The sequence below is a fragment of the Papio anubis genome, chromosome 1 (genome assembly GCF_008728515.1).
Source record: "Papio anubis isolate 15944 chromosome 1, Panubis1.0, whole genome shotgun sequence".
In the NCBI taxonomy this organism is placed as follows: Eukaryota; Metazoa; Chordata; class Mammalia; order Primates; family Cercopithecidae; genus Papio; species Papio anubis.
This window is the reverse complement of record NC_044976.1, coordinates 31,333,315-31,359,159: the sequence shown is the minus strand read 5'-3', so window position 1 is coordinate 31,359,159 and position 25,845 is coordinate 31,333,315. Positions and strand designations below refer to the sequence as shown.

Sequence of the window (25,845 nt, the reverse complement as noted above, 5' to 3'; positions counted from 1 at the left end):
AATTTAGACTCTGCCCTGTTCACCTTCCCCACCCACTCATTAGGGGTGCACATCAGTGTAGCAGTTGGGATTCTCTGGGTTGCAAAGTGACAATGCACTACTGTTAAACTGGCTTATGCAATAAGATGGACCATCTCACATATCCTGAAGTCCAGACTCTGAATCAGAATAAAAGTTTCTCTTCCCTAGGACTCTCTTGGCCTTGCCCTCCGTTCTCTACCTGCTGTATCCTCAGACTGGGAGCAAGATGGCTACAGCAATTCCAAGCATTGCCACCAAACACATCCCAGCAAAGGGGGCAGACGATTTTGAAAAGTAAAGAGACCCTTTCCTGAATTCCCCTCTCTGCCATAGGCTTCCCCTTTAGTTTTTCAGGCTGGACCTGCCCAAACCATCACTGGCAGGAGGAATGAGACCACCATAATGGACTTGGACCAAACAAGACTCACTCCTGGAAATGGGCTGGGGTCAGCCTTCCTTTGGTCACATGGGGAAGGGGCCACCTGAACAAAATCAGGGCTCTGCCTATAAGAAAAAGTCGAGTAATTGCTGTTGCATGAACCAACTATTTTTCTGGCAATGATGGAGATTCTGGGCCAGATGAGGGTGTGATGGAGAAAGTGTCTAGAGAACTAAACTGAGAGCTTTTTCATCAACTGTACCTCAATAAAGTTTAACACCAATGAAGATATTTCTGGAGGAGGCAGAAACTGGTAGCCACTCTCAATGCCTCATTTCCCTCACCCCCGTATCCAGCCATCACCAAATGTCACCGTGTGTGTACTTGCAATACCCTAGCCTTCTCTCCTTACCCACTGTTGGGGCCCCAGTTCGGGTCTTGCCTCCTGCAGGCACGATGACAACAGCACCTCAGGGGTGCCCAGTCTTTCCTTCTCCTGCAACCCGTGGCGTTGATGCGGTTATTCAGCTACACACCTTTACTGTGTGCTGAGTGCTGTGCATGCACAGACACATCGGAAAAGCTCCCTGTCTTCTTCACCTTGCAGATGGTATCATGAATATCTCAGAGACTTCCTGAAACCCAATCGGACCAGGTCATTCCCTTGCCTGAAAGCCCGATGCCTTCAAGAAATGCTTTACCATGACCCAAAATGCCCTCCAGCCCACCCAGGCCCCTTCTCCACCCCACCCCCGACGGTACAGAATTACTTGCACTTCCTTCACTTCGCTCTCCCCTTTCACGCCTCTATGCTTTTGCACAGGCTGTCTCCTCTGCCTAGAAATCCCTTATCCCCTCTCCATCTGGCACACAAGACAAATTTTCCTATTACTTTTCCTCCCTCTCTCCTGCACCACCCCTCACCCCTTACACACACACACACACACACACACACACACACACACACATATACAGCACTCCAGAATTGTTTGCCAATGGAGCAGCCTCCGGGGCCAGATGTTAGCCGGGGCTTTCCAAACTTCTCCCCAAGCACTCCTTAAGAAAGTGAAGAGGAAATGGAACCCCAGGGCTTAGGAGTGTGAGGTCCTTGAACTTGCTCTAAGCAAGCGGGGCATTTCAAGAGTTTTATCTTTATATTTTATGCAGAAATTGTATTCCAAACATATTCTTGTTCATTTTAATACAAAATATGATTTTTTTCTACATCTTCAAATCAATGATCCAGAAAGATGCTCCTTGTTTATTTGTCGTGCTCTCAAATTAGCTGCTGTCCCTGCTCCGCCTCGCCGCGGGGACCCTAAGCGAGACCTGGATGCAGTTCCAAGTACACACCCCAAGGAACAGCTGGGGAGCCTCGGAGGATGGTGGGGGCGGGGCGGAGGTCAACTGGCTGGCGGCCCCGCCCCTCCCCCGCCCGCTGCGGGGGCGGAGTTGCTTGGGTCCCGCCTACGGGGGCGGGGAGGTAGCCGCGGCCACCGGCAGCTCAGATTCGGCTGGTTCCGGGTTGAGAGGCTGCGCTGGACCGAAGCGGTGGCTGCTAAGCCCGCGGGGGTAAGGGTCCGCGCTGGGCCAGGGTTTGGGGCCAGGATCCGGCAGCTGAGCAGGCCGGCACCCCTCCTCTTCTCTGTCGGTCACAGCCAATGTACGGCTCGGCCTGGCTGCCCCCTCCCCCAGGATTCCCCATCCCTAGCTTCTCGCCCTCCCCCCAAAGCCCCCACCCCGGGATTTCGACCCCTTCAAGGGATCCACCCCTCTCCGGGATCCCCTTCTCCCAGCTCCTATCCCTTAGGACTGCCCCGCCCCCTAGAACCTCCCCGCCAAGATCTCCGTCCCTCAGCCGCTCACGGCCTCCTCCCAGCGTCCATTGACTTGAGCTCCCCACTACCTCTAGACCGCACTCCCGGGCTGGCGTCCCAGGGAGTCTCAGCCGCGCACCCCTTCCTCGCGTTACCCTCCTTCCGGACAGCACCCCCTCCCTTCTCCGGTAGCTCCTACCCCTGCCTGTGCGGGCCTCGTTCCCGCGCCCAGCCCTCGGTGCTGCCTCCAACAGCGCCGCACTCTCTCAGCCGCCCCCCTGCCCCTCGGGCCCCCCTCTCTGCCGCCCCCGGCGCCATGGCGTGCAGCCTCAAGGACGAGCTGCTGTGCTCCATCTGCCTGAGCATCTACCAGGACCCGGTGAGCCTGGGCTGCGAGCACTACTTCTGCCGCCGCTGCATCACCGAGCACTGGGTGCGGCAGGAGGCGCAGGGCGCCCGCGACTGCCCCGAGTGCCGCCGCACGTTCGCCGAGCCCGCGCTGGCGCCCAGCCTCAAGCTGGCCAACATCGTGGAGCGCTACAGCGCCTTCCCGCTGGACGCCATCCTCAACGCGCGCCGCGCCGCGCGACCCTGCCAGGCGCACGACAAGGTCAAGCTCTTCTGCCTCACGGACCGCGCGCTGCTCTGCTTCTTCTGCGACGAGCCCGCGCTGCACGAGCAGCACCAGGTCACCGGCATCGACGACGCCTTCGAGGAGCTGCAGGTGCGCTGCTCCGCCGGCCTGGGGCAGGGGCGGGGCCGGGCTGGAGGTGGGGTCGGGCCGGGGGTGGGGTCAGGGCTGGACTGCGGGCCAGACCCAGTCAGAATGGCCCCGGGGCGGGGCCGCCGGCAGGGTCAGGGCCCTATCAGGAGTAACACGGAGCAGGGAGGGGCGGGGCCGCCGCGGGGCGGGGCCGTGGGGGCGGGGCCTTGGGCAGTCCGTACCCGGCGGGATCTGAGACAGACCTGGAGTAGGGGCTGGTCCGTGGTTAGGAAGTCGAGGACGCGGATGGGACGGCGGAAACGAGTGACATCAGAACTGGACCAGATACTGGGCTGGGGCAGGGTTGTGAACGAAGTGGAATCAGAGCTGGGGAAAGGCAGGGCCGCTGTCAGACTGAGGGCGAGGCCGCGAAGATGGGTCTGTACTAAATCGGGTAGCTGAGCTCTGGCAGGCTGGGGGTTCTGTGGGGCCGGAGACTGGATCAGATGTGCATCAGGACTAAGGGGAGTACAGGGGCTAGAATGTGCTGGACAGGTGAAGGTGAAACCCAATAGAGGGGTATAAGATAGGGTGCCAAACTGCTTGAGAGGGCAGGTTTGAGTGCCAAGGGTTAGACCAAGACGTATGAGGGGTTAAAACTGAGATCAGCTCCAGATACTCTACAACAAGTTTAGATTTAAGCCAGAGTAGAGGCCAGATTGAGTGGGGCCAGGACTTGAAAAGTAAAGATTTGGAGAATAAGGCCCAGATGTACGGTGATTCAAGAAGGGAGGGTCTAGACCCTAGACTCTAGGAGTCTCTATGGGTTTTTGATGACCTCTTTGGCTCTGTCCCCCACATCAGGACCTTTGAAGACTAAGCGAAATGGTACATGCAGAGGGACCTGAGCATAGTTGGCAAAGAACTCTAATTGGTCCCCCTTAAGACTTCCTGTCTTCACTGACAAACTCCTACTCAACTTTTAAGGGAAGAACCCTGGTTTCTTCCAATGTCCTCTCTGTGAAGGCTTCTCCAAGCTCCACTGGTTAAAAAAATAAAAAATAAAAAGCATTAGAACTGCATTTCCCCAAATGCTCTCTATTAATAAGTATGGGAAATGTAGTATATTTTTTATACCCACCCCCTTGGAGAATTTTCAGTATGCATTTGCATATTAAAAGCTTAGAGAAGTCTTGTTGCAAATAAATCTATTTTACTGTGTTTAATAAAATGGTTCCCAAGCTTATTTGGGCCTGGAATCCTTTTTTCAAGCTAAATCACTGAAATCCGGCAGTCCCATGTTCCTGGCTTTGGGATACTGGTGAAGCACATAGTTCTCCAAGGCCAGAGACAGTATCTTGTTTCTCCTATCCATGGCCACAAAGCCTGGTGCAAGACCTGGTCCACAGTACACACCAAGAAAGACCAAATGAATGAATGAAAGAATGACCAACGCTGGCGTAAGCTGGACCAGACTATGGAGCATTTGGAAGCAGAAAGTTTTTGGCTCAAACATTTTATGAAAATGGAGTGGGCTAACTTGGGAGGTAATGAGCTCTCTGGCCTCGAGATACTCAAACAGAAACTAAATAACTACTTTCCCCTGTATTGTATGGGCTCCCAATCCCTTCACACACCAGTCTTTGAGTAGGCCTGCACCCAGCAGATGCCCATGGGCCTCAGGAGAAATGGCCCATGTTCACCATCGCCCCCTCCCTGTCCCTTTTATCTCGAAACTACAACTGACTCCCTTCCAGTCTAGCTGTCTGAGGATGAAGACCCCATCAGAGGGTGAGCAAGAGCCTGGGCCTCTGGGAGCCTGCACAAGGCTTGGCCCTCCACCCCCAGAGCCATCATGCTAGGCGCTGCTGCTGTCCATCTCCCTGTCTGCGGAGTCACATAAGCAGGAAGAGTTTGAAGGGACTCTGTCTGAAACCATCTGTCCAACCTCTTCATCATGTAGGAGTGGAAAGTGAGGCCTGTAAAAGTGATGTGACTTGCCCAAGGCTACACTTCCAGACAGTGAGAGAGCCAGGGCTAGAGGGCACAGCCTGACCCAGATCCCTCTTCTCTGATCTCTCCCCTCCCTGTCTGACTTTCTAGCCTCTGCTTCAGAGGCTTGGTTCTCCTGTCTGCAAACCAGGGAATCCAGATTACTGTATGTTGGGCTTCTGTACTCTATCCCATGACCTGGGGGACACAGGAGAAACTGAACATGTATTACCTACAAATACTATTGAAATGCTTCATTATTGGATGAAAAGTAAAACAGGAGTGCCGCTTGCTTACTCTCTAGCACACTGTCCTGGGGTTGGACACACTTGAGTTCCAAACCTGCCGTGGGCACTGTGTGCCCCTTGATGAGTCACTCCATGTAAACGCTGATGCTCTGTCTGTACAATGGGGTCCAGATGCCTCCTTCCTACCAGGACTTTTGTGAGGCTGACCTGGGATTACCCTGCTATTTGAGGTTCAAAGGCACACAGTACGGGCTGGAATAACATACAGCCCACCTTTTCTCTTTCTACCTGTGAGAGCTCATGTGCCCAGCTGAGTGAATGCCCAGACTCTCCTCTCTGGCCCGAGAAGGAGGCCTTGCTTTGGTGTGTCCTCCAGGCTTGGCAATTGGGTGGCAGAGAAATCTGCCTCCCCTCTGGAGAGGATGTGCTGCTGGGTGAGATTCAAGGCACCCTCCACCCCCACCTGCCTCTCCCTCCATATGGGGAAGGCAAGGCTTATTAACCATTTATGCAGCAGAAATAAGGCTGAACCCACCCTCACATCCCCTTCTCTCCCAGCAGCTGATGGAGCTGGGGCCCTTCTCCTGCAGAATTACAGACTCAGAGCCGGCAGGGTCATGCAGATCATCTGGTGCCACGCCCACTTGACAGATGGGGAAACGAGAGGGAGAGGGAGGAAGGGGACTTGCCCAAGGCCTCGAAGCCAGAGGAAGCTGGGCCTGTACTCAGCCAGAGTCTCCTAACACCCTACCTAGCAGTTGGCCTGGAGCTTTTACATTTATTGTAAATCCTTGAGGCATCAGAGCAGAGAAATTAAGAGCCCTGCTTTGTACTCAGGTAATCTCAATCCTGGCTCCACCATTTACTGTGTGACTTTGGTAAGATTATTTACCATCTCTGAGCCTTGGGTCCTTCATGGATAGCATGGAAGTAATTATATTAGGATTAAACAAGATGATGTTTATAAAAGCTTAGTACCTAACAGCACTCAATAAATGACAGCTATAGTAGGTTACATCGTACTCGGCACTGTTGACATTTGGGGCTAGATAACTGTTGTGCAGGGCCATCTTGTGTGTTATAGGAAGTCTGGCAGCATCCCTGGTCTCTACCCACTAGATGCCAGTAGCAAATTCCACCCACCTCCCAAGTTGTGACAATCAAAACCATCTCCAAGCATTGACAAATGTCTCCTAGAGTCAAAATCACCTCTAGTTGAGAAACCTGACCTAGAGAAGTCCTACTCAACTTTAAAACTTCAGGTCAAATATCACCTCCTCTGTGAAGCCTTCCCTGACCTACTAAGCACAATTGCTTTGTACTCCAGATTCCATCACAGGGGTCAGACCTGACATGCTGTGTGTCCTTGGTCACGTTACTTTGCTTCTCTAAGGCTCCTTCCCTAAGGTTCATCTATAACATAAGGATATGACATTCCTGGGAAGGATGTTGTAAGGGTTAGGAATCCTTTATCAGAAGTGCCTAGTACCGTGCCTGGCACAGTAGGTACCCCGAAACTATTTTTAAATATCTTTGTTCATTATAAAATTAACATAAGAAGCAGAGCTATATAATGTAAAAGTCCCCCCCATAATCATACCCCATGAAACCATGGCAGGCATTACTATATAGTTCTAAGGATTTTTGTGTAACCTGTGTGTGTGTATGCGTGCGTGCATGTGTGTATGCGTGTGTGTACATGTGTGCACGTGTGTGTGCATGTGCGTGTGTGCGTGTGTGTGTGGGGGGGGGTGTCTTCCTCCCCACCTCCACTGCTGAGTACCTGGACCACTGAGCAAAGTGGAGGGAGGGAGCCCATTTCCAAAGAGTTCAGGGCTTCTCAGCCAATATTCATTGAGCCCAGTCTGAATGCCTGGGACTGCACTAAGAGCTTTTCTTGCATTACCTCATTTAATCTTCATAGCACCCTGTGGGATGGGTACTGTTATCTATTTCTTTGACCGATGAAGTAACAAACTCAGAGGAATTAAGTGACTCATTTGGTCACCCAGCTGGTAAATGGCAGGGGCAGGATTTGAAGCCAGTCTGACTAGGCCACATATCATCCCTGAGCTGCCTCTGAGGGTTGGGTAATTGTCTCCCAGCCACCCTGCTTGTCCTGTATTGACAGGGCCAGGCCATCTGTCCCAGCTGACGCCCCGAGGGCAGGTGGTTGGGACGTCATCTTGGTCAGACCAGGCGTGGCATCCGGCTCTCTGGCCATCTCAGGTTCCTAACCCCCAGAGAGGCGATCCGATTCAGTCTCAGCCGCCCCCTCCAAGCCTCATGTGACCGTTGGAGCCCTTCCCAAGGCTTCCTTCATGCCAGAGAAGACAGCAGTGGATCAGCCTTGGGCGCAAGCCCTGGCAGGCAGGGTATGGTGATCCAGTGACACCAAGGCAGCCACCCAAGGAGGGAGTGGGGCTGGGGGCTAGGTTCAAATCCCGGCTCTGGTTTCTTCCAGGAGAGGGGGTGACACTCTTTTACCCAATCTGAGAAATGGAAGTAAGAACTAGCCCTCCTGCTTTATGTGGAAAGAGAGAGAAAGGGTTGCTAAATAGCCAAAGAAATGACAGATTCAGAGGTACTTTATTTGGTAGCATAGAAAGGAAGGCAGCTGGGTTGTCTGTGTTCTGGGGAAGTGGCTCTGCTGTTACTTTTCCAAGGAGAGGGCAGGATTTCTCTGCCAACAGCAGCCTCTGTGAGGGCAAAGCTGGCTGGGCATGGTGGCATATGCCTGTATTCCCGGCTACTCAGCACAAAGTAAGTTATGGGGCACTTACTGTGGGCCAGGGGCTTTCTTATGGGCATTTGATCCTCACAAGGATTTTTTTCTTTCCCTAATCCCTGAGTGGGACTGAGATCAGTACCATCTCACAGATGAAGAAACTGAGGCTGAGAGATTCAGTAACTTTCCCAAGATCACACTGCAAGTAGGAGGAAGAGCTGAGATTCAAACTGGTCTTTCTGACTCAGAATTCACCCTCCTTCCCAACATGCCAACTGTCCCAGGGAGCACCCAAATGGGGAGGAACCTGAGAAACCATCAAAGAGTTGACACTCTCCCCATTTTGCAGATGGGGAAACTGGCTTGCCCAGGGTTAGACCAGAGCTCAGCTCTCCTGACTCTCAGTCCAGTGTTGTTTTCTCAGTACCATTTACCTTCCTAACCTCCATCTTTGCTTGAACACTCAGAGTGGATGAGGAAGATTTGGAGGTGAGTTCTGTCTTGGATTCAGGGATTCACTTAATAATTTCTGGGCTGGGCACAGTGGCCCACGCCTGTAATCCCAGCACTTTGGGAGGCCAAGGCAGGTGGATCACCTGAGTTTAAGATCAGCCTGGCCAACATGATGAAACCCCCATCTCTACTAAAAATACAAAAAAAAAAAAAAATTAGCTGGGCATGGTGGCATATGCCTGTATTCCCAGCTACTTGGGAGGCTGAGGCACGAGAATCACTTGAACCCGGGAGGCAGAGGTTGCCGTGAGCCAAGATCGTGCCACGACACTCCAGCCTGGGTGACAGAGCAAGACTCCATCTCAAAAAAAAATACATATACATATGTGTGTGCATATATATATATGTGTGTATATATACACATATATAGATGTATATACACACGTGTATATATACATATATGTATATACACATATATATGCATATAGACACACATATATACATGTGTATATATATACACACACACACATACACATAATTTCTTTAGCCAGTATATGTGCCATGGCTACAGTGGGCCAGCCCTGTGTTGGGCCCAGGAGAGAGCTACACAAGACCTGGCCCTGTGTGGTCCTGAGAGATAAGGCCCATGAACTGGTAGGTTGCTGTAACTGAGGCTTGCTCTGTTGTGCTGAATCCTAAAAGATGTGCTGAGTGCTTCAGGCCAGGGAGCAGAAAGAAAGATGTTATGGACAGAGGGAATAAAAACATGCACAGCCTGGTGCAGAGCATTCCAGGGATCGGATTCAAGACTTTGACAAGCAGGCCCACGCCCCTTCTCTTTCTCTCCCCCAGCCTACCTCTCATTTAATTCTAACAGTAACCCTATGAGATGGATCTCATGCCCCATTTTACAAATGGAGAAACTGAGGCTCAGAAACGGTGCCTGGCTGGGCACAGTAGCTCACACCTGTAATTCCAGTACTTTGAGAGGTCAAGGCAGGAGGATTGCTTGAGTCCAGAAGTTCGAGACCAACCTGGGCAACAAGGCAAAACCCTATCTCTACAAAAAATGCAAAAAAATTAGCCGGGCATGGTTTCATGCACCTGTAGTCCCAGCTGTTCTGGAGGCTGAGGTGGAAGGATCGCCTGAGCCCAGGAGGTTGAAGCTGCAGTGAGCTGTGATCATGCCACTGCACTCCAGCCAGCCTGGGTGACAGAGTGAGACCCTGTCTCAAAAAAAAAAAAAAAGGAAAAACAGAAACTGTGCCTAAGGGCCTGGAAAGAGAGAAGGGAGAAGAAGTGGGAGGAAGAAAGGAGGGTAAAGAATATAAATGTATTTACTGCCTCTGAATTGTATACTTAAAAATGGTTAAATGATAAGTTATATATGTATATTTTACCTCAATAATTTTTTTTTTTAAAAAAAGAGGCCAAGCACAGTGGCTTATGCTTCTAATCCCAGCTCTTGGGAGGCCAAGGTGCGAGGAACATTTGAAGCCAGGAGCTGGGAGTTCGAGACCATCCTGGGCAACACAGAGAGACCCCATCTCTACAATAAATTTTTAAACATTATCCAGGCATGGTGCATGCCTGTAGTGCTAGGTACTTGGGAGGCTGAGGCAGGAGGATTACTTGAGCCCCAGGAGTTTGAGGCTATAGTTAGCTATGATTGCACCACTGCACTTCAGCCTAGGTGACAGAGTGAGCCCTTATCTCTAAAAAAAAAATTTTTTAATTAGGGAAAAAAAAAAAAGAAAGAAGCTGTGCCTAAGGTCAGAAAACCACTAAGTGTCCCTGAAGCTGGAACTTGAACTCAGGTTATCTGAGTGTGACCAGGGACAGGCATGGAGGTGAGCACACATTCAGGTAGTTCGTTGTAGCTGGAGGGGAGGGTGTGGCAGGAGGAGGTAAGAATGGAAAAGTGAGGCTTGACCAGCACAGGAAGGGCTTTGAATGCTTGAATGTACACACACATGCACACACATGCACACACACAAGTACACATATACACATGCATGCGCACACAAGCTCACACACGCATATGCATGTACCCACTAAGCTTGATCCTTAACATGCTAGGAAGCCAGAAACAGATGTGAGCAGGCAAGTGCAGCCCGGCCAGGTCTGTATTATGGACCAAGCCCTCTGGGGCAGTGTGCCAGGAGAGCTGGTGGGAGACCCTAGAAGCAGGGAGTAGCCAGATGTTGCCAGAGATTGTGTGGCTCGGAATTGCACAGGGAGGGTCGGGGCTTGAAGATACAGAAGAATTCCAGTCTGCTGGGAGGACCAGGAGCATCCGGTTCTAGGTATAGATGAAAGACTGGGGCTGGGGTAGGAAAGAGAGAGGCAAGTTCAAGTTTGTCGTGGTCAGGTTTCTGGCATCCTTGGGTCAGAGAGGGAAAGAGAGCAGTACCCAGGCATGGAGAAGAGGAGAGGCTTGAGCACCTACTGTGTGCAGCACCATGCTGGACCATGTCATAGGAGCCATCTCACTTAGCCTTCATCACAACACTGTGAAAGCTTGTGGAGGTGAGCCCTGAGCAAAAGTCATGCAGTCAGGATTTGAACACAGGCTTTTCTGATGAAGAGTCCCTGAAGCCAGAGCCAAGATGGCTTTCCACAGCTGCTTTGTCCCCCGGGCCAGAGGGAGGGATGGCCTCACAGCAGGAGAGATCTGGCCTTGGGAACATTTGAGCCCTGCCTCTCTGTGCCCCCCAACTCCTCTGTTGCCCCAGTCCTGGCTTCTTCATACCAATTAAGAGCCCCAGAGCCTCAAACTGGCATATTTGCATAACTGTGTGCTCAGGGCTGCGCAGACTCCACAGCCCCACCCTCTGAGGTGTGTCCTCCACAGTCACCTCATCCTGCCCTGCCCGCCCCCGCTCTGATGGGGCCCTGTGGAATCCAACTCTCCCAGGCTGACATTCAAGGCCTCCTCCAGTATCCACCCCTACCCTAGCTAGCCCCAACTGGCCTTTCCAGCTTGTGACTCCACCCACCTGTCACATGCCTGGCTGCAGCCATCCCCAACCACCCCCACTTCCTGCACATGTGAGGGTGGGCCCCTACCCAACCTGTTCTCCCCACCTGCAATGCCCTGGCCCATCCTGGAGACTTGAAGGAACCCTGGCCATCCATCTTCCTTTGTCCTTCCATCAGAAATAAACTCCTTCCTTGAAGCTCCCCTAGTTCTGAGTCTCAACTTTACATATAGTTACTATGATGATAATGACAACTAGTATTGATTGAGCTCACCCTGTACGTCATGTCAGTCATTTCATTCACAGAGTAAGCCTATGGAGCAGGTACTGTTAGGCCGTACTTAACAGATTTGAGGCCCAGCGCCATGGCTGATGCCTGTAATCCCAGCACTTTGGGAGGCCAAGGTAGGCGGATCACTTGAGGTCAGGAGTTCAAGACCAGCCTGGCCAACATGGCGAAACCCTATCTCTACTAGAAATACAAACCTACAAAAATTAGCCGGGCATTGTGGCGGGCACCTATAATCCCAGCTACTCAGGAGGCTGAAGCAGGAGAATCACTTGAACCTGGGAGGCAGAGGTTGCAGTGAGCCAAGATCGCACCACTACACTCCAGCCTGGGTGACAGAGCAAGATTCTGTCTTAAAAAAAAAAAAACACCTTACTTTACAGATTTGGAAATCAAGGTGGAAGGAGGGCGCCGTGAGCACAGCCAGGTGTTGTCAGCTGTACTGGATCCTAGCAGGCCCTCCATGTTTATCCTGTTCTTCTTTGTATTTTACCTATTCAAGTTTCTTCCTCCTTCCTCCTCAACTAACTGCAAATTCTTCAAGGACCATGTATAGACCCTCCCCTGGCGCGGCCAGCACAAAGCCTGACACTCACTGGGTACTCAGAAATTTTTGCTGCATTGACTTGCATGGGAGGTAGGGAGGCCAAGAGATTTTGAACATGGATTTTTGGAGCCACTGAGAGCCTCCCCTCTGCCCTTACTAGCTGTGTGAACTTAGGCAACTGCCTAACCTCACTGACCCTCAATTTTCCCCTCTGTGAGATGGGCGCAATAAAGACACTACTAACCTTGTGAATTGTTGTGAGAATTAGGTCGACAAGATGCCTGTGAAATTAAAACCCAAACCACACCCGCCTCCAGCCCCTCTGGTCCTGCATCTTTGCGGTTACCGGGTGTCCTTCCTCAGGGTTAAGCTCTATCACTTGGGAGTTTATCAGGCTCCAGTTTCCTGTGTGACCTCTCTGCTGGAGTAAAATTTCCAGTTTGTTCTCCTCTGTCAAGCTGTGTGTGGCCGTGGGCCAGTCGGTCCCTTCCCTTGGGCCTGTGTTTCCTGTCCTGGCAATCCAAGGGGTTGAACCAGATGGTCCCTGCAGCCTCTTCCTGCTCTGGCCATCTGAGAAGGGAAGGAGGGGCCACCTGGACACAGTGAGGGATGAAAACACAAAGAAGCGACTAGGAAGCCGCATACGGGACACAGTGACCGCTCTGTCTCCCGAGCACCCGGGGTGTGCCAGGCTCTGTGCCCTGTGAGGCTGAACACTTCTTACCATTGTCTCATTTTACCCTCCCAACCCTAGGAGATATGATTATCCCCATTTTTCAGACAAGGCACTGGGGCACAGAGAGGTTAGGTGACATCCTAGGTTCACACAGCCTAATGGGTGGTAGAGCCATTTTTCTAACCGAGGAAGGAGACATGTTGGAGGGGGAGGGGTGACACAGCTCAGGCAGCCTTCTAAGTCCTGCCTTCTGGACTCTAGGGTGTGGTTTTCCTAGGTTAGATGTTCCCTCAGGCTCTGCACCTAGCCCACCCAGGGAACTCTGCCTGCTGGGGGCCTTCTCTCCCCTCCCACCCTTTCAGAGGTGAGATCTGACCCAGCCTAGCCTCATCCCTGGGCAGGAACATCCTGAAGACTCAGCGAGGCCAGCGGTGTGTGGCCCTGTCCTAGGTACTGAGATTGTGAAAATCTCCCCTTTCCACAGTCCCTGCCCTCAAGAGCCCACAATCTAGTAGGGGAGAATTTTTTGTTTCTGTTTTTAAAGACGGAGTCTCGCTCTGTCACCCAGGCTGGAGTGTACAATCTAGTAGGGGATTTTTTTTTTTTTTTTTTAGAGACTGGGCTCTGTCGCCCAGGCTGGAGTGCAGTGGCATGATCTTGGCTCACTGCAACTTCCACCTCAGTTAAAGCGATTTTCTCACCTCAGCCTCCCGAGTAGCCAGGATTGCAGGCACCCGCCACCATGCCCGGCTAATTTTTGTATTTTTAGTAGAGACGGGGTTTTGCCATGTTGGTCAGGCTGGTTTTGAACTTCTGACCTCAGGTGATCCACCTGCCTCAGCCTCCCAAAGTGTTGGGATTACAGGTGTGAGCCACTGTGCCCAGCCTAGTAGGGGAGATTGACAGGTAATCTTGCAATTAAAATGCAGTATGTGCCATCAGGATACAAGTGTGGGACACTGTGCACACAGAGTTTGAGATACGGACTCCCAGGGGAGGTGACATTTGCTCTGGGTCTTGAGAGATGTGTAAAGGCCTGGAGAGCCGTGTGAGCTGCTTAGTGTGTCTGGAGCAGTACCGTCCGCTAGAACTCTCTGGGAGAATGGGCAGTTCTGTGTCTGCACTGTCTGATACAGCAGCCCATGTGGCTGGCAAGCACTTGAAATGTGACCAGTGCAACCGAGGAACTGAATTTTCCATTTTATTTCATTTTAATTAATTGCAATTTAAATAGCCACAAGTGTCGTATTGGACAGCACACATCTGGACCAAGAGCTAGGACTGGAGAAGAAAAGGTTGGGGCCAGCAGTGAAGAGCCTTGAATGTCACCCTAAGGCTTTGTGCCTTTCTTCTCAGACAATGTGGAAATCTGCGGACTGGCACAATGGGGAGAGTGAGAGGGGAAAGCATTTATAGATCTGCCCTTTAGAACAATCACTGCAGCTGCTATGCAGGGCACTTGGAGCAGCAGGAGAGCTAAAGGCAGGGAGGAGCCTGGGGCCACAGCCCAGAAAAGAAGTGGTGAAAACTGAACCAGAGGCAGCACACAGAGAGAGGAGAGAACAAATTCCAGAGCAAACCTGGTCACTGGATTGGCCTGGAGGCGGTAGGACTCAGGATGACTCTCACTCCGAGGTTTCTGGCTGGGATGGAGTTGGGGGAGGGGTGCCCTTCACTGAGATGGGAAATATAGGGAGAGGAGCAAGTTTGGGATCTCCTAACACGATCGCAGCATTCCCCGTGATGTAAGTGTCTATGTCCCTGACTGTCACCCCAACACATGCACACCTCGTGGCATCAGGTTTGGGACTCGTCCCTCATCCCTGTCCCCATCCCTGACACAGCACCATGCGGGGCCCAAGGTCTCGCCACATGTTTGTGGAATGGGCAAATGAGTGTTCCGATTCTCCCAGGATCCAGAAGGAAGGAGCAAGCCCGCTGTCCTTATTCCCTGACTCCGAAATCAGGGAGGAATTCGTCCAGGTTTCTCGAGTGTCCTGAGCAATGTGAGGAACGCAGACTCCAAGGCAGTTTCTTAGAAATCCTGACGAGCTGCCTGGGTGGCTGGGTCTTCTGTGGACCCACGGGGACCTCCAGGGGAAGAATTGTAGCACTCGGCCCATCTCCTCCACATCTGCCTGTCAGCCAGACTGTGTCCCAGGCTGGACAGCCCAAGGCTGTCAGGGGCACCTGAGGAGCAGTCTTTCTACTCTCTTAGGCAAGCAAGATTCCTCTGCTCCAAGGACTGCATCTGCTCAAGCTGCATATGAATGTTAGGAATGACTTTCAGCTGTTAGTAACAGAGCCCTGGCTGAAGTAGCTGCAGTCAGATGGGGTGCATTTCTCTCTCATGTAAGACAAGTCTCTAGGAAAGGACTCCAGGTGGGGTGTGCTGCAGCGGGTTGCACTGGATCCTGAGAGCTGATTGTGTGCATCTCATCCCAATGCCGAGTCCAACTACTACTTCACACTGATAACTTGAAATCCACTTGAGTGGGAGCATTCACATCATGGAAATTGGCACTGTTGGGGCTTTAAAAAAAAAAAGTTTTTCTGAGACAGCCAGCTTCCTAGCATGTCACTGGGTAAACCAATGGTGTGGCAGCCGCGTAGTCATCAGGGACTCGGGCTCCTTCTTCCTTCTACTCTTCTGGTTTCAGCTTGTGACTTCAATCTTTACAGTTGCCTCATGGCCTAAGATGGCTGCCAGAGTTCCAACCATTGCATCTGCATGGGCTCTCAAAAAGAGCAGCTTATTTTTTTTCTATCTTACCCCCATTTTCATGGCTGGCTCTTCCTCATCTTTCTGCTGTCACCTCCTCAGAGAAGCCTTCCCTGGCTACCCTACCTAAAGTCCCCTTCATCTCACACTGCTTTATTTTCTCTGGAGGACACACCGTATTGGTAACCTCGCTCCTTTATTATTTTCCTTGTTTGTTGTCTGTCGTCCCCACTAGACTAGTCTCTATGGTCAAGGACTGTGTTTGTCTTGTCCTTTGCCATATCCCAGTGCCTCAACAGTGCCTGGTACATAATAGTTGCCCAAGAAATATTTGTTAAGTGAATGATTGATAGTATTCAAAGATAATTTTGTTTTCTACATTCTTCCATCAGCACGTCATCATGAACATTTTCCCACGTTGCTGCCTAGTCTGTAAAATTAATTGAACTAGACATTTACTGAGGCCCTCCCTGGTCTGACAAGCTGAATGAGTGGGAGGGAGGTGGATGTGAACAGGTAAGTCAGCCTTCCTGGCACTGCTCACAGCCCAGGCTGCCTGGGGAACTCAGAGGCCATTTCCAGGAATTCTATTCATGCAGCAAGCATCCTTGAGTCCCATCTCAGTGCCAGGCTGCTGCTGGGTGCGAGGTATATGGAGAGGGAGCAATAGGAGCCGACCTGGAGGACTCATGGGCCAATACGGGATGGAGGAGAGACAGACAGGAAAACAACTGGCGATAATACAATGGGCGAGATTCCCAATGCCTGCAGACAGCTGGACCCTGTGCTGGGCAGCACTCACCTCCACACCCCTTTTATCACTTGATGAATAATCACTGTGTCCCTGGGCATAAGGCAGGGAACAAGCCAGACAAGATTCCTACTACTATCATGAAACTCACATTCTAGTGAGGAGACAGACAGTAAAGACACAGTCAAATACATTCAGACAGCAGAAGGTGCAAGGAAGACCGTGAATCCAGACGCGTGACAGGGTATGAGGAGGTGCCAGTGTACGTGGGGTCGTCAGGCAAGACTCTTCAAGGAGGTGGAAGCTGAGTTAAGTTAATGGTACAAAGGAGTCACCATGAGAAACTCTTGAGAGTGGAGGCCACCAGCCAGAGGGAATAGTCCTAGGGCATAGGTTGAAGGTTGGAATGAGCTCAAGATGGTGGAGGCACAGGAAGAAGGCCACTGGCTGGATGGGAGTAACGGGGGAGGGTGTTGGAGACAGAGGTGGGATCAGAAGGTGCCCCAAACTCAGCAATCGAGATGAATAGTATTTAATGCAGTGTTTCTTAAATCAAAATAAATGCAAAAAACCCATGATGAACAAAATTCAACATTTCAAACAAGGCCAGGATCACTAACGGTGCTCTGCTGAGCCACACTGGAACCTGCGACAAAGGAAAAATCAGTGATGCTGATCATGCTTTTATTTAAAATTCTGATATCTTGTGTGTCGTGGATTTGTTGTTAGTCATCGCAGGAGTCATCATGGTAGAAAACGTGTCACCAGGCATCAAGATCATGGTCTCCACAACCAGGCTGCCCGGGTTCCCATTCCTTCTTTACTGTTACGTGCTTATCTGTAGGCTGTGGGGCCAGTTTCTTGACCTCTCTATATCTTTTTCTCCATCAGAAGATGGAGATAATAATCGTGCCTCCCTTAGGGTTACTGAGAGGCCCAAGTGAATTAATACAAGCAAAGAGCTAAGAACAGTGCCCAGCCCACTGTAGCCCTCAGAGAATGTTGGCAGCTAGTCTGTAGCATTGGACTGGTGCAGCTTTGGTTCCTTAGAGCAGCAGTCCTCAACCTTTTTAGCACCAGGGACCAGCTTCAGGGAAGACAATTTTTCCACAAAGTGTGGGTGGTGGGGGTGGGGTGATGGTTTTGGGATGATTCAAGCACATTACATTTATTGTGCACTTTATTTCTACTATTATTTCATTGTAATATATAATGAAATAATTACACAACTCTCCATGATGTAGAATCAGTGGGAGCCCTGAGCTTGTTTTTCCACAGCTATACAATCCCATCTGGGGGTGACAGGAGACAGTGAGTGATCATCAGGCATTAGATTCTCATAAGGAGCAGGCAACCTAGATCCCTCCCATGTGCAGTTCACACTCCTATGAGAATCTAATGCTACCACTGATCCGACAGCAGGTGGAGTCAGGTGGTAATGCCAGCGATGGGGAGCGGCTGTAAATACAGATGAAGGTTTGCCCCTCCCCACCACTGCCCAGCTCCTGCTGTGCGGCCAGGTTCCTAACAAGCTGCCGACCGATACCCATCTGTGGTCTGGGGGTTGGAGACCCCTGCCTTAATTCTAAGTGGGGATCCAGGGCCAAGTGTGGGGAGCCAGAGAGTGTGTATGTGGAGGTTGATTGTCACAGAAGCCTCTAGATTAGCCAAAGCGGAGGAGGCTGTTGCAAAGATGCGGGTGAAAGATAGGGACGGATTCTGGAGGTATTTAGGAGACAGACTCTACAGGACTTGCTGGTGGTTGAACTGTGACGGGAGGCAAGGGTTGGACGTGGGGACAGAGGCCAGGCTAACCCTCAGCGCCTGGCAGTGGTCAGGGATGAATGCCTGGGCCAGGCGCGGCCCCTGCCCCCATCCCGGCCGTGTGTGTGTTTCAGAGGGAGCTGAAGGAACAACTTCAGGCCCTTCAAGATAGCGAGCGGGAGCACACTGAGGCGCTGCAGCTGCTCAAGCGACAACTGGCAGAGACCAAGGTGAGCCTGGCCCACCCGCAGGGGTGGGGCCGACAGAGATGAGGGCAGGGATTCGAGGGGCGGGGCTAGCTGGGGAAGAGGGGCGGGGCCTCGGGTGTGCCCGGAAACCGGGCTTCAAGGTGCCAAACCTGGAGTGAGAAGGGGCAGGGTGGGGAAGATGGTGGGGCATCCGTGAAATTAAATGGGGCGGGACCCACCCCATCGTGACTGGAGGTAAGGATTTGGGCTGGTCCCTGGGTTAAGGATGGGGCCATTTCTCCCTTGCCACTTTGGGTGGAAGTTGAGGTGGGTTCAGGGATCCTCCGGAAACCCCCCCACTTCCCGGCATCCTGGAGGTCTGGGGAATGTGCTCAGTCTCTTTTTCCTCTCCCCTTATTAAAAACGCCCAACCCTGGTGTGGTGACACGCACTTGTAGTCCCAGTCTCTTCAGAGGCCGAGAGGAGATGATGGCTTGAGCCCAGGAGTTTGAGACCAGCCTGGCCAATATAGAGAGATGTCTTCTCTACAATAATAATAATAATAATAATAATTGAATATAGCTAGGTGTGGTGGCACATGCCTGTAGTCCTAGCTACTCTGGAGACTGAGACAGACGGGAGGATCGCCTGAGTCCGGGAGTTTGAGGTTGCAGTAGGCCATGATCATACCACTGCACTCCAGCCTGGATGACAGAGTGATACCCTGTCTCTAAAATCAATGAATGAATGAATAAGCCCATTGCCAAGGAGTCGATCCTGAGCATGTCCCCTTGAAGCCCTCCAGAGGTGGCCCAGCCCTGGTATCATCTCCCCTTAAGCTCAGGCCATGGGATATGGACTCTGAAAGGTAGGACCAAACTCTGCAGTCTCTGGCTACCGTGGTTTGGGAAATAAATAAACAAACAAATAAACAAACAAACCTTTCCACTGACCTGAGAAGGACATCGGTTCTGATCCCACCACTAACTCACTGTGTGACTTTGGGTAAATTGCATGCTTTTCTGGACCCCCAGCCTTCCCATCTGTCCAGTGGGGACTGCCAGGCTCAGTCCAGCACTCTGGGACTGGAAAGGCCGGGTGGAGTCCCCACTGTACAGTGACTCTGTGTCGTGAGGCCTGGGGTGATTTCAGGCTGACCCTGCTCTGTCAGCAGAAGCTGCAGCAGAGCCTTAGGAATGCGCCGGGCCTCTGGAGGTCATCCTGGGGCCTGGAGACACCATTGGAAACCCAGATCTGTGCCCCAGCTTGGCCACCAACCCACTGTGGGGTCTCAGGAAGGTCATGACAAACAATTCTTCACAGAACATTCCAGAGTGCCTCTGGGCAGGACCTTCAGTGGGCAACAGGCGATAAACAGTCACGGGATGCTGGCCTCATTGCTTCTCACAGCCTCAGTTTCCCCATCTGTCTGGTGATTCTGTACCTCTCGGATGATGAGAAGCAAATGGAAGCCTCTCTCTGGACGAGAGGGGAGTATTATGGTCTGTTCCTTCTCCCCAGCAGCACTTTCTCTTCTCTCCATGCCCCATCCCCTCTTTGTTTTTCTCCACTGACCTCTTCCTCCCCCGCTTTCCTGTCCATCTGTCTGCCTCTGGGGGGTCCTGTGGGGCCACGTCCCCCTCCAGTTCCCCCAGCCCCACTTCCTGTCTGGACTGGGGTGTTTATACAAGAAATGCCTATGGATGCTTTGGAGGTCATATTTCACCTGGTGCCTGACTCGGCTTTCCTGCTGTGCCTGCCCCTCCAATGGCCTGGCCTGAGGGCCTATCTGATCTCCCTCCTCAGACCCTGTGTTTTCCTTGGTGGCGCCCTGGCAGGGTGATGCATTCTTGGCAGGGTGTTTTTCTGAAAGGGCCCCAGTGCCTCCAGGCCCCAGGGTGCTCCAAAGGATGTTGTGGGTTGGGGTGGGGGCTGTTTCCTCAGCCACGGAGCTGAAAGGAGGGGGTTGGGGAAAGGGTGACTCTGCCCTAGAAAGAACTAGAATAAATGGGGTACACCAGTTGAGCAGAACTTTTCTCTTTGCTGAGAATCGTGTTCCCCTTCATTATCCTGCCAACCCACAGAATGTCACCTCCATGAGAGCAGGATTCCCCAAAACCTAGCACAGTGTCTGGCACACAATAAGTAGTTATTAAAAAAAACGTGAGTGAAAAGAAAAAAAAATCGGCTGGGTGTGGTGGCTCATGCCTGTAATCCCAGCACTTTGGGAGGCCAAGGCGGGCAGATCACCTGAGGTCAGAAGTTCAAGACCAGCCTGGCCAACACGGTGAAATCCCGTCTCTACTAAAAATACAAAAATTAGCTGAGCGTGGTGGTGGGTGCCTGTAATCCCAGCTACTGTAGAGGCTGAGGCAGGAGAATTGCTTGAATCCAGGAGGTGGAGGTTGCAGTGAGCCAATATCGAGCCATTGCACTCCAGCCTGGGCGACAAGAGCGAGACTCCATCTCAAAACAAACAAACAAAGAGGAAAGAAAAAAAAATCATCCCAGGTAGGAACTGTTATCTCAATTTTATCAGTGAGGAAACTGAGGCACAGAGAGGTTGAGTGACCAACCTGAAGTCCCACAGCCAGTAAATGGCAACTTGGGAGTTTACCATCCAGTCCTGTCAGAGTCCAGTGCATATTCCAGCTGGGATGTCTCCTGGGGTATCCTGGAAGAGCTATGGCTTTGTGGTCAGCAAGCTGGGTGGGTCAGTAGGACTCATCGGGAATGTACTTGGGGCTCCAGGGGTGGCTGTCACTCTGATGTTCCACTGCTGGCTGCCCTGTCCCTGCCTTCCTCCCTTTCCCTCCCATCCTCTCTCGTCCCTGAGACATTGAAACCCCAGCCTGGAAAAAAGATGGAGCCTGCACCCAGCTCTGCGGAGCAATCTTGGACAAGACTCTTCCCTCCTTCCCTCCTTCACCCCTCAAGCAGCTCCTGATTGCCAGCTTTGTACCAGGCCCTGGGATGGGCACAGGGGTGCAGAGCCGAAGTAGATGTCAGTCCTACCCAGCGGGAGCTTACTCACTAGCCAGGAAGACAGAAAATGTGGGACAATGTATTAAGACTGTTGACAGAAGGCTCTGGGAACATCCAAGTGCCTGAAAGAGAGGAAAGTTATCTCTGAGGAGGTCACTTTCAAGCTAGGTCTTGCAGGATGAGTAGGAGTTTGCCAGTTGAATACAGGGTTTGGGTAGGGTCATTCTAGGCAGGTGCAGTTGCAATGCAGTGGCACTAGGGAGGTAAGCTAGGGTTAAATTGAGAAGGTCCTTGAATGCCAGACTAAAGAGTTTGGCATTTTACTGCACGTCAAGGAGCTAAGGAAGGCTTCTAACCTCAGGATCATCTGTGATCCAGCTGGCACTTTAGAAGGATTACTCTGACAGTGAGTTTGCTGGCAAAGACAAGAGTTGACTTGTAGACCAAGTGAGTTGGAAAGACCTGTGGGACCCCAGGGGGATGTGTTGGGGAGACCATTGGAAAAATGGGTGTGGCACTCAGGAGACAGGCAAGGCCATCCATACGGACTTGGGAACCATCCTTAAAGCAGTTCGAGTTGAAAATGAGGGCAGGTAGGCTGGGCGTGGTGGCTCAAGCCTGTAATCCCAGCACTTTGGGAGGCCGAGACGGGCGGATCATGAGGTCAGGAGATCGAGACCATCCTGGCTAACACAGTGAAACCCCGTCTCTACTAAAAAAATATAAAAATCTAGCCGGGCGAGGTGGTGGGCGCCTGTAGTCTCAGCTACTCGGGAGGCTGAGGCAGGAGAATGGCGTGAACCCGGGAGGCAGAGCTTGCAGTGAACTGAGATTCCGCCACTGCACGCCAGCCTGGGCAACAGAGCGTGACTCCGACTCAAAAAAAAAAAAAAAAAAAAAAAATGAGGGCAGGTGTAGAGGGTGAGGATGGAAGGCGCTGACCTGGATGAGCCCCGAGGAACATGGGAGGCAGAGAGGCAGCAGTCACAGAGATGGGAGGCAAAGCAGAACTTTCAACTAGGAGAGGGTGGCCAGTGGGCTAAGTGCTGCTGCAGAGTGGTCTAGGAGGAGCCAGAGGAGCAGCTGTGGAGTCTGGGCGCCTGTGGAGGGCAGTTCCAGGCGGGGCAGGGATGCCGGACCCCATCTTCCCCATCAGCAACATGCCGCTGCAGAGGCCTCCACCCTCCCCGGGTGAGGGGGCTCAGGAAGGCCACAGCAGCCTGGCTGTGCATCCCCAGCCTCTCCTCCACCCCCCTTTGTCTGCCTGACATTCTGGGTGGGCATGCGCAGCGAGGCTGGCCCGCCGCCAGCAGTTCTTCCTGCAGGCCAGCAGCCGCGCATCGGGGAGGGAACAGGCCCTAATTGAGCCTTTGTGGAGCCTCCCACAGAGCCCTGGGCACTGAACACAGTGGGGTTTCTGACTCCATGAACTCACAGCCAGGATCCCACAAAGTAAAATTGCAGAGGCAGGCACCACATGCTGCTGCAGCCTGGCCACACTTCTGTAGCCCGTGTCGTCCTGACGCTAAGCCCTTCCTCAGGCGGCTCCCTCTGCCTGTTCCCCCCACCCACAACTGACATCCTGCCCATCCCTCAGGGCCCAGCTCAGAAGCTGGCTCTCAATGAAGACTTCCAGGAAACGCTTATTAGAATTGCACTCTTCAATAACCAGGCTCTTTCTCTGCGCCATGGGGTGTGTCACATACCACCTCCTCATTTCATCTTCACCACAATCCTACAATGCAGGTTTTGTTACCCCTTTCACAGATAAGAAAACTAAGGCTCATAGCTCTTAGGCAACTGACGTTGCCACAGCTAGAGACCCAGAGCTAGAATCCTTACGCGGGCTGTCGGGCACCAAACCTGTGCCCTTCACTTCTTCACCGTTCCTGAGCCTCACAGTGCCCGTGGGGGCAGAGAAAACTGAAAGTTCATGCTTACCTCCCTGATCCTGTCCATAAACACCAGTTCTTGTTCCTTTGCCAGAGGGTCCTAGAGGTAACGGGACACAGCGAGTAACCACCAAGGTTTTCTCAGCATGTTGCAATTTACAAAGCTCTTTGATGTATGTGATCTCCTTGTCATCTTTCCTTGAGCCCTCTGAATGAGCCCCATGAATGATTTTTTTAAAATAAAGACTTCAGCTGGGCGCAATGGCTCACGCCCGTAATCCCAGCACTTTGGGAGGCCAAGATGGGCACATCACCTAAGGTCAGGCGTTTGAGACCAGCCTGGCCAACATGGTGAAACCCCATCTCTACTAAAAATACAAAAATTATCCAGGCATAGTGGCGGACTCCTGTAATCCCAGCTACTAGGGAGGCTGAGGCTGGAGAATCGCCTGAACCCAGGAGGCAGAGGTTGCAGTGAGCCGAGATCACACCATTGCACTCCAGCCTGGGTGACAAGAGCAAAACTCCATCTCAAAAAAATAATAATAATAAAAGTAAAAAAATAATAATAAAGACTTCACTATGTCCCTGAGAGAATATCTTCACCCTGCCCCCTAGCCCTCACTCCAGCTCCCTCATCCCTCCTACCCCCAAGCCAGAAACCTGGGCATTATCCCCAGCTCCTTTCTCTTCTGTACCCCTCTAGCCAACACAGCAGAGTCAAAGAGGCTGCCCTCTAGATGTTTCTCAAACCGTGTTCCTCACCATTGCTGCTGCTTCTCTAGTTCAAGCCTCATTTTCTCACCTGGGCCATTTCATTAGCTATTTAATGGACCACATAGAACATGCCCATCCTTTCCTACCACCATGCCTTTGCATGTGACATTCCCCCCACCACGTGTGCCCTTTCCCACCCTTTCCTCTCTACGTGTCAAGGCTCTCAATTTCCTCCTCTCACCCAGAGATCACTCCATCTGCTCCCCCAGCCATAACCCCTGACGACTGTCCCCCACAGTCTTCCACCAAGAGCCTGCGGACCACTATCGGCGAGGCCTTCGAGCGGCTGCACCGGCTGCTGCGTGAGCGCCAGAAGGCCATGCTGGAGGAGCTGGAGGCAGACACGGCCCGCACGCTGACCGACATCGAGCAGAAAGTCCAGCGCTACAGCCAGCAGCTGCGCAAGGTGCAGGAGGGAGCCCAGATCCTGCAGGAGCGGCTGGCCGAAACCGACCGGCACACCTTCCTGGCCGGGGTGGCCTCACTCTCCGAGCGGTAAGTGCCACCTGCCAGGCGCCCTCCCCGGCTGACCGTCCCCTCCTCAACCCATGCTGGGCAATGGGAGTGGAGGCAGGTGGGATCCTTAGCAGAGAATTCTTTCATTCAAATCTTCATCAAACATTTATGGGACGTCTGCTATGGGTAGGAGCATGAAGCCTTGAGTATGAAGCCAACGAGGCTTGAACTAGAGGAGCAGCAGCAATGGTGAGGGACACAGTTTGAAAACCATCTAGAGGGCAGCCGCTTTGACCCTGCTGTGTTGGCTCTAGGGGTGCAGGAGAGAAAGGATCTGGGAATAAAGACTTCATGTGTTTACATTATTATATATGTAATATATTCTGTATACATTATAGATAGTAGGTAACATTTAATAGTGTTTACAATCATATAAATATATTAGATATTATTTTATTTATGATAATGTTGGCATTACATGATATTATATAAAGGCTTTATATACTGTAACCCTCTCAGTCCCTTTGAAAGTAGTTACCACTGTCATCATCATTTCATGCATGTAGAAACTGAGGCTCCTGCTGGGCGCAGTGGCTCATGCCTGTAATCCCAGCACTTTGGGAGGCCGAGGTGGGTGGATCAGGAGTTCAGGACCAGCCTGACCAACATGGTGAAACCCCATCTCTACTAAAAAAAAATACAAAAATTAGCCGGGTGTGGTGGCGGGCGCCTGTAGTCCCAGCTACTCAGAAGGCTGAGGCAGGAGAATTTCTTGAACCCAGGATTCAAGCCTAGGTCTCTGTGACCCTAAAGCTTCCCTTAGTAGTAGTAACACTTAGTCATTGGTTTGTTGGTGATCAACACTGATTGCTAAGATCATGAATTTGGTGTTGATCATGAGCCAAGCACTGTGCTGAGCATCTGTATATGTTATGCCACGTAATTCTCACAAAAAGCCTAGAAGGCTGATGCTAGCATAGCACCCATTTTAAAGATGAGACGACTGAAGGAATGGTTAGAGAGGCCAGAAGCAGCACAAGCAGGCACTTGAATCTGAGTCCCACAGACTTCTCACTCATGATCACGTCCTATGCCAGCTGCCCTGAAGGTGGCTGCAGGGCCCCTGGCATTGGGGCAGGAATCTAGTCCCTGGTGCAGCCTCCTTTCCTGCTCTCCTTCCAGGCTCAAGGGGAAAATCCATGAGACCAACCTCACGTATGAAGACTTCCCGACTTCCAAGTACACAGGCCCCCTGCAGTACACCATCTGGAAGTCCTTGTTCCAGGACATCCACCCAGGTAAGGCATGGGTTATCATGGTCCCAGCGCAGCCCAGCCCTCTGTCCTAAACACAGCATGGGGCAGTTGTGTTTACCTCCCTGATCTTGTCCATGAGCAGAGTGCCTTGTGGAGCACCTAGTGTGTTCTGGGACCTGTCCTGGGCACCTGCGCAATCACTCAGCTCAGTGAACCTTCG

The 25,845-nt window shown here is 51.9% G+C and overlaps 1 protein-coding gene across 1 annotated transcript in view; it reads left to right on the top strand.

The window, feature by feature from the left end:
- The first annotated feature begins 1,891 nt into the window (after nt 1–1,891).
- The window catches only part of TRIM62 (tripartite motif containing 62), a 40,111-nt gene continuing 16,157 nt past the window's right edge, over nt 1,892–25,845 (top strand). The window contains exons 1-4 of the mRNA XM_021939157.2: nt 1,892–2,941; nt 18,206–18,301; nt 24,152–24,408; nt 25,552–25,667. Coding sequence (XP_021794849.2) covers nt 2,534–2,941; nt 18,206–18,301; nt 24,152–24,408; nt 25,552–25,667 — 877 coding nt within the window. The 5' untranslated portion in view covers nt 1,892–2,533. The remainder of the gene's footprint in view (nt 2,942–18,205; nt 18,302–24,151; nt 24,409–25,551; nt 25,668–25,845) is intronic.